Genomic DNA, 14,597 nt, shown 5'->3' on the forward strand with positions numbered 1-14,597 from the left:
AAGCCCCTTACAGCACACCCCAGGAACATGGAGGAGCTCTCCAGGGCAGGATGCCCAGAAGTCCTTAAATTGTCTTCTCTCTTGTGTGTGATCATCAAAAGCTTGGTTGAAAGAAGTATTATTTAAGGAAGGTAGGTGGTCTAAGGTACTGTTCCCAAACATCTGTTTCTATCAGCATCACCTGGGAACTTAGATAATAGAGTTCCCCAGGTGCAGCTGAAGCCCTGCTGAATCAGGGGAGCAGAAGTCTGCATCTTTGTTACCTAAGGGGTTTTCCATGCAGCCAGTTTAGCCCCGGATGGTCAACTGTTCACCAAGTCTTAGACATACTGCCCATCACCTTTTCTGTCATCTACTTCAGTCCTAGTGTCAAGTTTGTGTCCTAAGATAGCACAGAGCTCAATCTCATTGCTAAGTTCTTCACCACATCGGGTTTGCTGAGTAAGGCTTTCTTTCTCTGAAAGAAATGGTCTTAGAAGAAGTATTTTTTGCATTTCCTATAAATCTAGTGTGAAAAAATTTCATTGTGTTGCTCAAAGTCCCCTTTACAAAGTCCTACATAACATGTTTCTTTAAGAAGAAATTCATCTTTTTCTCTTGAAATTCCAGTACTTTTATCTGTCGGATAAAAAGTGTTTTTTGGCCTGGGTTGGTGGGTATGGGTCAGATTGGCGCCTCCACCACTTCCTTTGGCTAAGACATCACTCACATCCCTCATCAACCACTGCACTTTCCAAAGCTGAGCTTGGAAAAAGCTTCAGGATCCGTTTTTACCAGGGCTGGATCGACGCCTTTAGAGACCCTAAATAGTAGATGGATTTTGTCTACCTCATCCATCCCTTCATTTAATGCAAAATTAAAAATATAATTTTTAACAGTAAAGTAAGTGTAAGGAAGTCCAACAAAGCTCTGATTTTTCCTGTGATGCTATTCTAAGGGTTTTTGGTGCCATATAAAAATCCTTTCAAGATATATTTTCTGTTTTTTCAGCTGCTCCTGTTTTCTTGGTCTCTGTACACTGTTTTATTGGGCACTATCTACAATATTTTTATTTTCAAACACATCAGTGACTGAGATTAAATCCCTTTGCCTTCTGCCTGTGTGCCTTTGAGTTTACATTCTTGCTCAGGCTACCAGCATCAAACTGAACACTCAAACACTGTAATTACATTAAACCGTGAGTCATTTTTTTGGTCTCCTTCTCAAAGCTTTGCTTCTCAATTCTTAGGGTAACCATTGTATATGTGTCTTATTGGAAGCATCTCCAATCCATTTTGGAATCAGGTGTGGTTCAAATGAAAAAAATAAACATAAAACTATTTCCAGGGCAGCTAGGGTGGCTGTTGCCCAGGGATGCTGTACCCATGACTCCTCTGACTCAGAAACACTGAATTCACTTGTCTGCCAGAGTCTGGGGATGAAGAGACCTAATTAGCTCCCTCCCCATTCTAAACACTCATCAGGCCCCGTGAACCTCTTGGCTCTGATCCACAGCTGATAATGCAGGAGGCGCAGGGCTGCCTGGGCAATTCTAAAGCTTGGCTGGAATCTACTACCCTGGGAGAATCACAGCCCCATAACTGTCTTTTCCTTGTTAGTAATCAGGAAGTGGCTGCACACTAATTCATGCTGCTCCCAAATTGGACGCTGATATGTAGGGACTTTGGAACACTTCTCTGGTTTGGCACAAATTTACGAAAATCCATTTGGGGGAGGCTAGGGAAAAGGATGATAAAGAGGGATACCTGAGGCTTCCCAGAGCGAACTGAGCCTGGCTCAGAATTCTGGCAGCACGGAAAGAGCCCTGAACAGGGATTTGGGCTTATCCAGCCTGGGCCTAGGCTTACCACCAGTTAGCTGTGCTGCCTTTCTGAAGTCACTTCTCTCTCTGGGTTCAATTGGCTTCTTGCCAAAACTAAGAGTGGGGACCACCGTGTGTTTGTTCTAGGGCATGTTAATAGATGTCCTGGTGAAAAAACTGTATGAGAATCCAAGTTTAAATGAGTGTGGGAAACTAGAAACTAGAATGAATACAATTAAAGAGGTTTATCTATTACACAACTGTCTGAAATCTTTCAGGGCTAAGGAGCCCTGTAATTCCCCAGGCTGAGGAGATGGCGAATGCAGCCATGTTTTAAGAATTTGCTTTGAAGAGAGTTTTCAGTTGGAACCTGCTGGACCAAGAGGCACGGTAACTTGACCATTCCGTGCTGCCTCTCAAACTGCGGAGCCCTCCTTCCCTGGAGCCCTGGTGGGGCGGGACTCACCGCATGCCGGATCTTCCAGCAGGTCCATGATAACCGAGTCAGCACCCTTGGTGTATACGATGATCTCACCGGTCAGCGGGTGCCTCACAACCACGGACATTCTCTTCCTGACAGAATCAAAGCCCAGCGTGCAGAGGACATCGAAGGTGAGGCAGGTGCCCTGGGGCAGGCGCACGGTCACCTGCTCAGGCGTCCGGGACAGCAGCGTGAAGCTGTAGGCCTGGGCAGCGTGCACCAGTGCCGCCTCATCAGGGCTCTCGGCCTCATAGCAGAGTTCGGGGCTGGCCAGGCCGAAACTTGGGGCCTCCAGCACTTCCTCCGAGGAAGCGTCCGACCCAGACCTCAGGCTGTCTCCCTGGTCCCACGTGCTACTCTTGTAGCCGCCATCGGTGGAGTAACCGTCACTGCTCACAGACACATCGTCTTTCTCTTCGGAGTCTGTGGTAGGCATGTTGGTCCCTACGCTCTCCCCCAGGTCAGGGTCGGAGGGTGCAGTGGATGAGAATGAGTGGCTGAGGCTCGAAAGCTTCAGCTTGTGGAAGAGCTGCTGAATCTTCTCCAGGGACGTCCCTAGAGCCTTGGTTGAGGGTGGCATGGTGACCTTGTGGTCAAAGGAGGGGAGTGGAACATTACTCTCAATGTTGGAAAAAATGCCAGTCTGTCTTACGGCAGAATATGAAGTTCATTTTGCAGTAAGTGGATTATCTTGGTCATCAGTGATTATGGGCTAGTCTTTACCACTCTCTGAGCCTCAGTTTACCCACCTAGACTGTAAGGGAGTTAGGTCAGACATTTCCTTCCAGACCTGACATTCTAGTGATTGGCAATGCTCATTTTCCTCTACTTTTTGGCCATCCTACTCTGATCACAGACAAAGGAAAGAAAAGGAGACAAAAGCCAGACCCATAATAAGAGTTCACATTCCCTAATCCCTTGCTGTAGCCTTTTTTGCTTTATCTTTGCAGCAGCATCTCATCCAGCCTTCCAGCAACTCCTGGGGATGCTGTCATTATCCCAATTTATGGATGAGGAAAATCAAACACAAAGAGGTTAAGTAAATTGGCCATGATTACCCAGAGTGTAGGTAGTAGATTTGCAGCTCAAATCTGGGTCTGACTTCAGAGACTGGGCGCTTGAGCTACATGCCCACTAGAGCCACCCCACTAACTTGAAAATTGAGAGATGGATGATCTCTCCCCAAATGGTGCTTCTTCCTTTCTTGAAAATAGAGTTAATTGCTCAGATGACGCTTCCTGCCTCTCAGAGGTCCCTGAAGACATCTGATAACTTGGTGACTTTTTAGTGGCTGAAGTGGCTTTTTGGGTGGTTTGGGATCTGGGAGGCTCTGGTTTGGTACCTGGGTAAACTCTCATCTTCTTGATTTCATAGCCACCAAATTGTAACATACTATTATTCTCATCACTCATTCACAAAGGAGCCTGGGTGAGTTTGTGGATAATTGAATATAAACTGATCTTCAGCACCAAAAAATAATTTAAAGTATAATCTTCTTTAAGTGGCCATGCAGCTGCATTATTCCCAAATTGACAGACTTTCACAAATGGTGTTAATTTTTTTTAATCCCCATATAAATGCAGAGACCAGTGTAACGTGGAATTAAAATGGAGCAGTACACATGGTTCTGCCAATGAATGAACCATACAGCCCCAGTAAATCACTCCAACTCTCTGAGCACTGTTTCTTAGCAGGTTAAATCTGAAGACTTAGCTCATAGGGTTGGGTTGTGAGGATGAAATAATAAAGCAGGAGACATGTTTGGGGCTTGGAGCCTGGCACTTAGCCAGTGCTCTATAAATATTAATTCTTAATATCCTGCAGACACAAAATTTGAAAGTTAGATAGATGATCTATAACTTTTATAATTTTATTTAAAAATGAGGAAACTAAGGCCCAGAAAAGATGAGAGATCTGCTCAAGGTTTCTCATGGTGATGAACTGGTGACACTGGCTAGGTCCCAAGTGTCTGGTCTCCCTGTTCAGGGATTTCCTCCTCACCCCTACCTCTCTTCTCATCCATCCCACCACCACCATCACCGGTCCTTACCCTCTGCCTGGGCTCGGTGGTCATGGAGACCACGACAGAGTTGCAGATGGTTAGGGCAAGGAAGAAGTCAGCAATGGAGGAGGTGGCAGACAGGGAAGGCTCGGCAGGTCTGGTGTCTGACAAGTTCTCCAGCCACAGGGCAGCATCTTGCACCTTGGTCAGTAGATTTTTGTCTGGAGTCACATCTTTTTCCTGGGAGAGAAAGGTCCAGGTGAGAATCTTTCCTGAAGGGACCAGGGAGAAGGGTCCCTCCAGTGGACTCTGCATGGCTGGGGAAAGGACAGCACAGTCTCCCCTCCCCAGGTCACTGCAGATTCTTACTTGATCCCTCCCTGTCCTTCAAGCCCACACGTCCATCAGTTATAGGCTCTCTTCCCCTGCAATGTCTCCCCACCAACTGTCCTTCATGCTGATGCTTCCAGCTGGGCTTGGACCCACTATCCTCAATCTTGGAATTCTGCATGAAGTTGCTGCCCCTCACTTCTTTCTGACCTTTCATGTGTATTGCCTGTGCATCCTCCTAAAACATGACTTCGCTCAGCTGGAAAAGCTCAGGAGATTACTGTCAGCATGATCAGTTCAGTCTGGCATCTAAATTCTTTCACAGTTGCATTTCTACTCTTCACTCCCACCACTTCTCCATGCAGACCTTTGGCTCAGCTGCGTAGTCAGTTCACTGCCTCTAGGATGTGTATGCCCCTTCTCTGCCACTGACAACACCTCGTTTGAAAAGTTCTCTCCTGTCTACCAAAATCCTACCTAGACTTCAATAACCATGAGAAGTTCTTAGCCAGCCCACAATGAGTTCTTTGTCTCCTGAACCACAATAGAAGGTTCTTGAACTCAGAATGTCTACAGGAGTCACGCAGATAAGGTGAATGAATGAAGTGGGTCAAGATATGAATGAGGCCACCATGGGATGGTGGGGTCTGTGAGACCCAGCAAGTCCTACCACACCTAAAGGATGGTGGCTGCTCTGTTAGTCAAATGCTCCATGCTAGTCCAGTTTGCCAATTCTCTCCATTTTTCAAGATGAAGCAGAGGTAATGTGAGAATTCCTCCCTCTTTTTTAAAATTTGTGAGCTGGATCTGACTCCGAGGTTTTCAATTTTTCACATTGTGGCAGAAGTTGCTGCTTGCACCATCCCTTTGGAAATTCCTATTGACCTGTATTTTAAATTCAATTTTCTTATGTCCATGTTTAATCTCTTTAGAAATAACTCAAGAGCCTCAAAGATAGAGATAGTGTTTGTCACAAAGTTATATTTTCTAGACCCTCAACTACTGCTTTTTTTGAAGCAGAAGTGCAGTAAACATTGGTTCTTATGGTAGAAGCCATTCTGCAAAGAAGTTTCCACATAAAATCATTTCTATCAGTGTTTGGAATTTATAGGTTAATTAAAGTTTAGAATGGTTGAAAAAGATGGACAGAAGGAATCCTGATTGATTCATGCAGAGTGAAGACTGAGGCCAGTGATTTAGCAGGTTTCATAAATAAGAGTCCGAGCTGAGATAACAAAAAAAAAAACCCATAAGGAAAGAGTCCTCAGACTGTGTCTTCTCTGACCACCAAATGCAATGACTCTAGAAGTCAGATTCCATCCTCCCATAGGTGAAGTGACACAAGGGAGGAAACTTAGGCACAAAGCATAGGTGCTGGATGCCTGGAGGGGTGAGAGGTGGGTCTCAGCTGCTGGGGGATCCAAGGAACAGGACTAGAGATACGGTGGAGCGCACGCTCTACAAAGCGGTCCCACCATCACTGGAAATGCTCTCCTGGAGTCAGCACTGTCCTTCCATCTTGTTTGTATTATCTCAAAAAGACAACATCCAGAAAAAAGTACTTATAAGAAGGAAGTGTCCTAGTAAAACTTCATCAAGTCCACATTCTCTTTCATTGCCCTGTGAGCTATAATGGTGAGCTATCCATCCATAATACGAAATGGTGGCACCACTTTCAGAACACCTAGGGAGGGAGCACACACCATCCAATCTCTCTGCCTTTGAGTGCAGTCTTTAATGCAGGAACTCACATTCATGAAGCTCTCCCTACCTTTCCAATGGCATTTATGTGACTTCACTGGGTTCTCACAGTCTGAAATGGAGAGTGAAACTAGTCCCAGCTTAACTGAGACCCAGAGAGATGAGCTGAACTGACCAGTGTCACACAGTGAGCCAGTGTGAAGCCAAACTCAAATGTCAGACCCCTTGATTGTGAGCCTAGGGCTTTCGTTTCTGTGGTCATGGTAAAGTAGCTATGTTCCCTTATTGCTCCTCTGCAAACTTCTCTAACCAGATTCCTGGCTCTGTCCCATGCCTGTCGGCAGTTTACCAACACCATTCAAGGAAACTCAGTCCATTTCTTATAATATGATAGTCGCTATTCATCTTCTCATGTTCTGGGTGCACCTATTATATTGTTGCTTCCCCATAGCAACATTATCTTTTGAGTACTATTACCCCCCCAAGTTACCTCTGTATTTCAGATGAAGAAATCGCTATCCATGGAGAGAAGTGTCCTGCCCAAGGTCACACAGTAAGTGTGAGAAAGTTCTTCTTGTTGATTTGAGATGGTCTGACTCAAATACTCATGTTCTTAACCTCTCTGCTAGGCAAGATGCTCCATGAGAAGGAACTGGCTTTTGATACTTGCTGACAGCCAGAGCCTTCAGTGTCTGAACATCCCAATCACAAGTGATGGGCTTTCTTGAATATCTAATTGTTAGGAGTCCACAGATACTCCATGAGATTATAAAGGGGATTGTGGGAATCATGCCTTTTTAGGAAATAGATTTCATTTTTTTGGGTGGGGGGACGGGGGAGTGCACTCGAATTAGATACTCTCAACCCTTACCATAGATACCCAGAGTTGGGAACAGGCTTAAAGGCATCAAAGTCAAATCTTTTTTACTGATGATAAAACTGAGAGCTAGGGAGGAGGGGAGGAACTACTCAAGATAGCACATTGCATTAGGGTCAGAAATAGGGCAGCTTTCACATCACGTGACACCCAGGCTCTGACAACACACTGCTTTGCTTCAAGCTATGCATTGTGTATTTCCAAATGGCGACACAGTTAAAATGATTTCATGGTTATCTATTGCCTTTCCATTTACCCTCCAGTCTATAAATGCCATAAGAGCAGAGACTGTCCCAAGTGCCTGGTCTACTGTAGGCCCTCAAATGTTTGTTGACTGACTCCTATCTAGGACACCACAGTGGCTCACTACTGATTGATTCATGAGGTCTTTTTGTTAAAACTCTTCTTTAGTGTATTTCAACCCAATCATACAGCAATGCATTGGAAAAGAAATGTCTGCAAAGGGCCTGCTTCTCTCTGGCACTGGCAGCTGGCCCAGCCTGCAGGTGTCAGCAGCAGATGTCAACTAAGCTTTGTCCCCAGCCACCACACATTTGTTTCTGCAGGGCAAGGTCCTTCATGGTTCCCTTTTCCCGCAGCCCGCTGGTTTCCTGTGAGGTCCATTAACATTTAGGAGCTTGGCACTTAGGACATTAGGGTAGAAAGCAATGTCTCCACTCACTTCTGGGCTCTTTGGCTAGTCTGTTTGTCTGAGAGACAACAAATAATTTGTGGGGCCATGAGTTCAGATTAGAGCTTTGTGGCTGAAGCATCCAGTTGGCCAGATTTCTTTCTACTGAAGAATATCTAGAGCTCATACTTCAAGGAAGGTAATCCATGACCTCACACTACATCCTCAACGATCCTCCTATTATCATTAGATTACATTTATTGACAACTTACAGCCAAGTCTGGTGCTTTGCTAAGTGCTTTCATGTATATCATTTAATCATCACAACACATTAAAATAGCACTATCATTCTCTCATGTTAATTATGAGGCTTTTTGAAGTTAAGTAACTTGTCCAAGGTCACAAAATCAATATAAGACCTGCGTCTTGAATCCACTGCTGCCTGATGCCAAAACCTGAACCCTTAGACACTATGTCAGCACTTCCCAAACTTTAATGTGCACATAAATCAACTGGGCATCTCATTTAAATGCTGGCACTGACTCAGTAAGTCTAGAGTGGGGCCTGAGAATCTGCATGTCTATAGGCTCCCAAGTTGTGCTTATGCTGCTGGGCCAAGGACCACAGTTCTAGTAGCAAGGGTCTATGCTACACAGCTGCCCTACACTCCCACTTCCTTTCTGGCCGTGGTGTGTTCCGCACTGAAGGCTGGGAAAAGGTGGGCCAGGCTCCAACCCACTACTCTTTCTCCATATTTCTAATGTTTTAACAATGATTCAAGTTTTCATTGGTGGCTGTCACCGATAGGGCGACACTGTTTGTCATTATAGGAATCCACAGAGTCAGTAGTGGTAACAAACAGGAACCCTGGTGCCAGGGCCTGGGAGAAACCTCTGTGGCTTGGTTCCTCCGATGCCTCTATCTCCTCCTCCACCTCTCTCTGATCTGCCCCTTTTATCCCAGCTACTCCTCAGACATCAATTTTGCTTGTGCAGGACATTGTCTCCCCCTACAGCAACCTGCACCCCTCTCCTTCCCTCACAAGATGGGCTTCTGTTTGCTCTCGTTCACCTTGAATTTTGTCTCCAATTCAGCCCAGGTGCTAGCCCTTCCAGGAAGTCCTCTGACCCCTAGTCTGATGTCAATGCACCTCTTCTGGGCTCCTGTGCACCCCCACGCCTCAGCCCTGAGAGCACTGCCCTGTACTCACTGCGGTCTCTCTTCCTCTCACTGGGCTGTAAGTATATGCCATATGGTGGGTGTTTAGTCTGTGCTGAGTGACAGACCGACTGAGAATGGAAGCCTATTTTAAAGAAATGCAGCTACGGAGAATACATACAACTGGCAGAGGTGGGAGGAAGCAGACCCTTCTGTGTGTTGCTGGTGAATGTCTAAACTGGTACGTCCTCTTGGGATGTATCAACAAATGAAAAAAATGCAATTTACAGTGCTCTAAGAATGAGTCTTATAGAAAACTACGCTCTTAAGAATACTGTTAAAAACCTCCTGTACCTGTGTGAACAGATGATGGCCCAAGTATCCAAATTCTAACAGCCATGAAAAAAGAATGAGGCAGCTCTCCACTGAATACCAGTGGGTCTGTCTACGTATATGAAATACTCCCCTGGACTCACTTGGTTAAAAACAGTCCGCACCCTTGTACATAGTAGGCTCCTGTTCGTGACAAAGGATGTGCCCCTGGGTACACCACACTGGTGTGCTCTCCAGAGGTAAAACACCTCGGGAAGGGCACAGGAAACTGCAGCTAGAGGTTGTCTCTGGGTTGGGGTGGGGGGCAGAGGAGGGAGGGAGACCTACTTTCTGCCACTGACCTGTGGTTCCTTCTGACCGTGGCTGTACCCTACCATGGAAACAAACTTCCCTGGTTGCTGGGGAGGCTGACAAGCTGTTTTAGGGCAGTGGGGTTTTTGCCTTGCCTGATGCCATCACCCTGATAACACTGAGTTTGCCTCAAGAACAGAGAGAGCCCAACTTTAGTATGTGCTTAAATAGAAGCACATGGATTGTCAAGCTTTTCCCCAAAGGAACATAAGCCCCAAGGAAAGAAAACTCGGTGGCTTACCAAGAAGGGAGTTTTCCAGGCCTTGTAAGCCCCCACCCTTGTGAAAAGGGTCACCGCAGCTGTGTGCCCCCATTTGGGACCGTGGGGACTCAGGGAAGCACAGCTGAGATAGGCGTCATCTGTTTCTGCCTTGGAGGGGGCGGGTCACAGTGCTTCTCAAAAGATTTTGTGTGCTCGACTCATTACCTTGGGCCCCCGTCTAACCGTCTAGTGGGAGTGCGTGTCTGTGGGCTGTCTTCGCCAGCCTGGAGCCGCCTGCAAGCATTGTACACTCTCTTCCAAAGAAAGAAAGGAAGACTAAGATTAAGGAAAGGAGGCAGGGGGCCAAAGACACCTCCTTTACTTTTCTCTACCGCAGTCTTTCCAGACAGGCAGGAAGGGCCACGGCCACAGGAGGGAGTGGTGGTGAAGTCTGGGAGAGCCCAACCGGTCCAAATGTAAATTTTGTGACTGGGAAGATATTCTTTGGTCTGATGGTTCTGGAAAACATTCTGCAAGTGGCACTTCTAAGCAAGGAGTCTCTGCTCAAATCTTGGCTGCTTACAGACCAGGAAAAAAAAAAGGCATTTCATTTGCCATCTGCAAGTACTATTAAATATTGGCTCAGAACTCACCACTTTTATAAATATATTACCTCCACCCTAAAGCCGCAGATTTTATAGCAGCCAATTAGGAGACAATAATGATGATTCCTTGTTCTTTGTGGTGAAAGAGGAAAGCTAGCTCCTGTTACTGTTGGTATTGTTGATGCTTATTTTGTTTGGTTAGAGCAGACGTCCAAGGAAACCAGCAGCCAGCTTTTTGGGAACGTGGTGGGATGCTTGCAGACCCAGCACCCCAGGGGTTTCAGAGGCAGGTTCTGACTGAGTTTACAAAGGGAAGGGAAGGAACTGGTGGTGCCAAGAGATTATCAGACCAGACTGGATGCCAGATGGGCAGGTATAAGATGAGGCAAGCTCAGAAAGTCTGCCCTAAACAGGTGGGGGCGAGAGTCAGGAGATCTTCCTGGGGCTGCTGCAGACATTCTCCCTGGGCTGATTCAAGGACCTGTCACTCCAGATGTTTAAAGGTTAGTGTCAGAGCCCTTTAAGGCAATGTGAGTCACCTAATGCCTCCCAAATTATGGAAGGTGCCATCTGAGCCACAAAGACTGTTTCCTAGAGGGGTGATGGTATGTTCAGAGATGTTCTCAATGTTTGTCATTCACTAGAACCGCCAGAAATAAAACAAATAAATGTTCAGGCCCTACCCTAGAGCAAATATACCAGAATCTCAGGGGACAGGGTTAGACATTGTGTTTTATGAAAAATCCCATTTCCCCCTCTGTCATCAGATAATGTAAAATTTGTGCAAGGCAAACACAGCTCTCCTTTAGAAAGGTCATTTAAAACTTCTATTAGTTATCTTTACATCTAGAACACATGATTTTAAGAATAAGTCCTCAAAATAAACTCATGAGGCAGAACAATAATCCTTTCTAAAGATGGAGACAATGAGGCTTCCAGCTCATTAAGTCACAGAACTAAAACATGGTAGAGCTGAGATGAACCCTTGGGGCATTTGCCCAGCGCTGCCCCCCTCCAACCCCAAAGTGCCTAATTCATAGCTGGAAGAGACCTTGCAGGTCAGAACAAACATCAAGTTCTTTGACTTTTAAAAAAGCTGGTGAGAGTTGTAAACAAAGTATTTTCAGGTGATGAAACCCAGATAGGAAGAAGTTTATTTAACATTGTTGCATAAGGCTATCCACGCAGGCCAGCAGCAGAGGTGAAATCAGATCCTACATTTACTGACTATTAGCCCAGTGCCCCCACTAACAAATATGCACAGACCTATTGTCCCACTAACCCCCGATTTTCAAGCAGCCTGACTGTAGAATGGTAGTTCATAAAGAGAACATGTCACCCTCCCCACCTGCCTGGGCAACAAGAATTGGGCCTTAATCTATGTGTCCCCTTATTGTTCTTGAACAGACTTCATGAGATTTTGCCTTTGAAAGTGTTGGCTAGGGCAGAACAGTAACATCCAGGGCCTGGAGATTGTGCAGAGGTTAATGAGTCCCTTTCTCTGAACTGTTAGCAAAGGGCCCTGAATTGAAAGTCACACTGGCTGGTTCAAGGCTGCAGTTTTTTCTGGGCTTCTGAAATTTGTCAGGTGAACAAGGGTCAGCAAACTTGTGCATTCCAACGGAGATCTACCAAGGAAAGCCTGCTTTGTCCCCTGTCCCGTTGTGTCCTTAGGCATGTGGGATGCCCATGGTATCTAGAACTGGAAGGTGCTGAAAGAGTTAAGTAGTGCAAGACTTAGAATCTGTGCCTGGTGAGAATTCACTATACCCACTGTTCCAATATTAGGTAAAGAGCTGGGGGAAGAGCATTACATTCAAAGGGGACAGAACTAAATGGAAGGAGAGGAAGAATTGACAATATGTACATTCTAGAGTTACTTCACTTGGGAAAATCAAAAGGAAAAAAGCCAAAAATCTTCCCCAGGGCATCTATGGATCCTTCCTCTTGTTTGTTATGAGCATCATATGTCTTAACACACTGTTTTGGTTTTTCCTTGCTCATGTTCATTTTTGTGTATGACAATAACACAACAGGGGCTTGACCAACTGAAGACTGCTTGCCTGTCTAAGGAGCATCACCTACATTAACTTGAGTCAATTATTGCCACAAGAAAATGTTGGCTTACTGTGGAGAATTTTTTCCAACTCCAGTTTTTAAATAGAAGTGAGTACTATGTGTTTATATGAACTCCCTCAATCTCTAAATTCTGAAAGAAAACACCTGTGTGTATTACACATAAGATTGAGGGTTCCATTTGGAGAGCTCCTTAGGGTTTATACAGTCTTTTCTCTTTCATACCCCAGAACCTTCTCCCATCTCTTCCCAACAGAGGCCACTTGCAGTTCAAAGAGGAAAAGGCAGGGACTTACAATGGAGCTGCTGAAGGCCACAGGAGGTGGTGAGCTGTCACAGTGCCCTACGGACCGCTGTCGGCAGTGGCCCTGGATGGGTAGCTGGGCACTCTGGCATCTCCTCAGGGGGTGGGCCCCTCCCTGGCTCCTCCTTGTGGCTAGGCCCTGGGACCATCTGGCTGGGAAGGACAGGAACTGCTGTTGGGTCCACTCCTCACTGTCTGAGTCCAGCTCCTTTGCGGTCTCCAGTCGCTTGGCTAAAAGAAAGGAGTCCTCGTATGGCACCAATTATACCTTGGCCAAATCATGGCTGGGGAGGTCCCAGGCTTTGCTGGTGGAGGTCAGAGGAAGAGCTCCCTGGAAAATAGGCAGCTGGGCTACCCTGGCTGGAGAAAGATGGTGCAATTCCACCTCAGGTTCAAATCTAACTTCAGCTATGAGTAAACCCACGCTTCTGTTTCCTCAATTAGGGATTTAAAAAAAAATTACCTAACTCATAGAGTTGTTTTGAAAACTTCATGATATGATGTGCCACAGTAATCAGCATACTCTAGGTACCAGTAAGGGTAGCTGTTACCATTGTTAAAGAGAGACCAGACGTGCCCAGGTGAATGGATACCACCATGGGACAGGTGACTGGGTTACCCATAATATCACCTCCTTTCTTTTCTCCAGAACTCCCATTCAAAAGGATGAATGCTGCTCTCTTGAGAGAGTTTCCCCTTAAATAGAAAGCATGTGTGCTGGTGGCAGGCTGCAGAAATCAGGTCAGGTTTATGGGCTCCCTTCAGTCTACGCAGGATGACAGTTCAGACATCTTTCAGCTGTACCTCCTCAGCCAAAGCTTTGCCTCAGTAAAAATCCAAAAGGTCAGTTGGTATGGGAAGCATTTCCTAGATGTATTGAATCTGACCACGCACCCAGACCCAGGCCTGTCCTAACTGGTCAGGTAAAGTGACCTGAGAAATTCTTAAACTTTGGCTGGATGATGGGCACATCACTGAGACACATCCTCAGTCCACGCCTGACAGGTAAAGTCCTGTGTGTAAATGCCCCAGACAAAGACAGACCGGAGGGTCACCACACAGGAAACACCCGACAGCCTCTGTGAACAACTGAACTTTTTACAGGTGATGATCTGTGATGAGGAAGCTCACAGGACTGTAGGAAGCAGCCAGCTACAAAGCCACCTGCCTCCAAGGGGAGCCTTCTGTTATCATTCTCTCAGGAAAGCGAGGGGACTCTTCTGGGAGGAGGGCTGTGGCCCTGGGGCCCCCGTACCATTCTCTTGGTGTGAATACTCGCTGCCCATGATGGTGCAGCACCGGAACACCATCTTGTTCTCAGTCAGGGTTCCCGTCTTGTCGGAGAAGATGTACTGGATCTGGCCCAGGTCCTCAGTGATGTTGAGGGCTCGACACTGAATGGACAAATCTGATTCTTCATCATACAGGTCAAGGTCATTGTGCAGGAAGAAGACCTGCCCAAGCTTCACTAGCTCAATGGACACGTACAGGGAGATTGGGATCAGCACCTGTGGGGAGACAGATTCCCACCACATCAGAAACCAGGCCGGTTCCCTGTCACCAGACCCTCATTGCAAACGCACTACTTCATGGACAGCTGAGGTCGGCTCCCATGGTGGATTTTCTCTGAGAATCTAAAGGTCAAATGACTTCACCCTCCCTTGGAATTGTTAGGGGAATGTGAAAAAGACACGCCTTCCTCAGCAAGGGACATCTGGTGTGAGGCACACTCACCACTGGTTGTC

The 14,597-nt window shown here is 46.3% G+C and overlaps 1 protein-coding gene and 1 long non-coding RNA gene across 7 annotated transcripts in view; one reads left to right on the top strand and one right to left on the bottom strand.

Annotated features, from left to right (window-relative positions):
- Positions 1-14,597, bottom strand: part of ATP10B (ATPase phospholipid transporting 10B (putative)) — a 278,859-nt gene that overhangs the window by 39,024 nt on the left and 225,238 nt on the right. For 5 of the 6 annotated variants that reach the window (XM_073231730.1, XM_073231741.1, XM_073231752.1 and 2 more), the window contains 4 exons: positions 14,108-14,360; positions 12,845-13,083; positions 4,333-4,524; positions 2,268-2,868 (listed from right to left, as the gene is read on the bottom strand). In XM_073231730.1, the coding sequence (XP_073087831.1) occupies positions 2,268-2,868; positions 4,333-4,524; positions 12,845-13,083; positions 14,108-14,360 (1,285 nt within the window). The remainder of the gene's footprint in view (positions 1-2,267; positions 2,869-4,332; positions 4,525-12,844; positions 13,084-14,107; positions 14,361-14,597) is intronic. The other variant, XM_073231767.1, reaches the window with a different exon arrangement.
- LOC140848407 (uncharacterized) lies at positions 10,886-12,825 on the top strand. The gene is made up of 3 exons (XR_012129232.1): positions 10,886-10,975; positions 12,509-12,638; positions 12,779-12,825. It is a non-coding gene; the product is annotated as an uncharacterized lncRNA (long non-coding RNA).

Source organism: Manis javanica, chromosome 1, assembly GCF_040802235.1.
Source record: "Manis javanica isolate MJ-LG chromosome 1, MJ_LKY, whole genome shotgun sequence".
Lineage (NCBI taxonomy): Eukaryota > Metazoa > Chordata > Mammalia > Pholidota > Manidae > Manis > Manis javanica.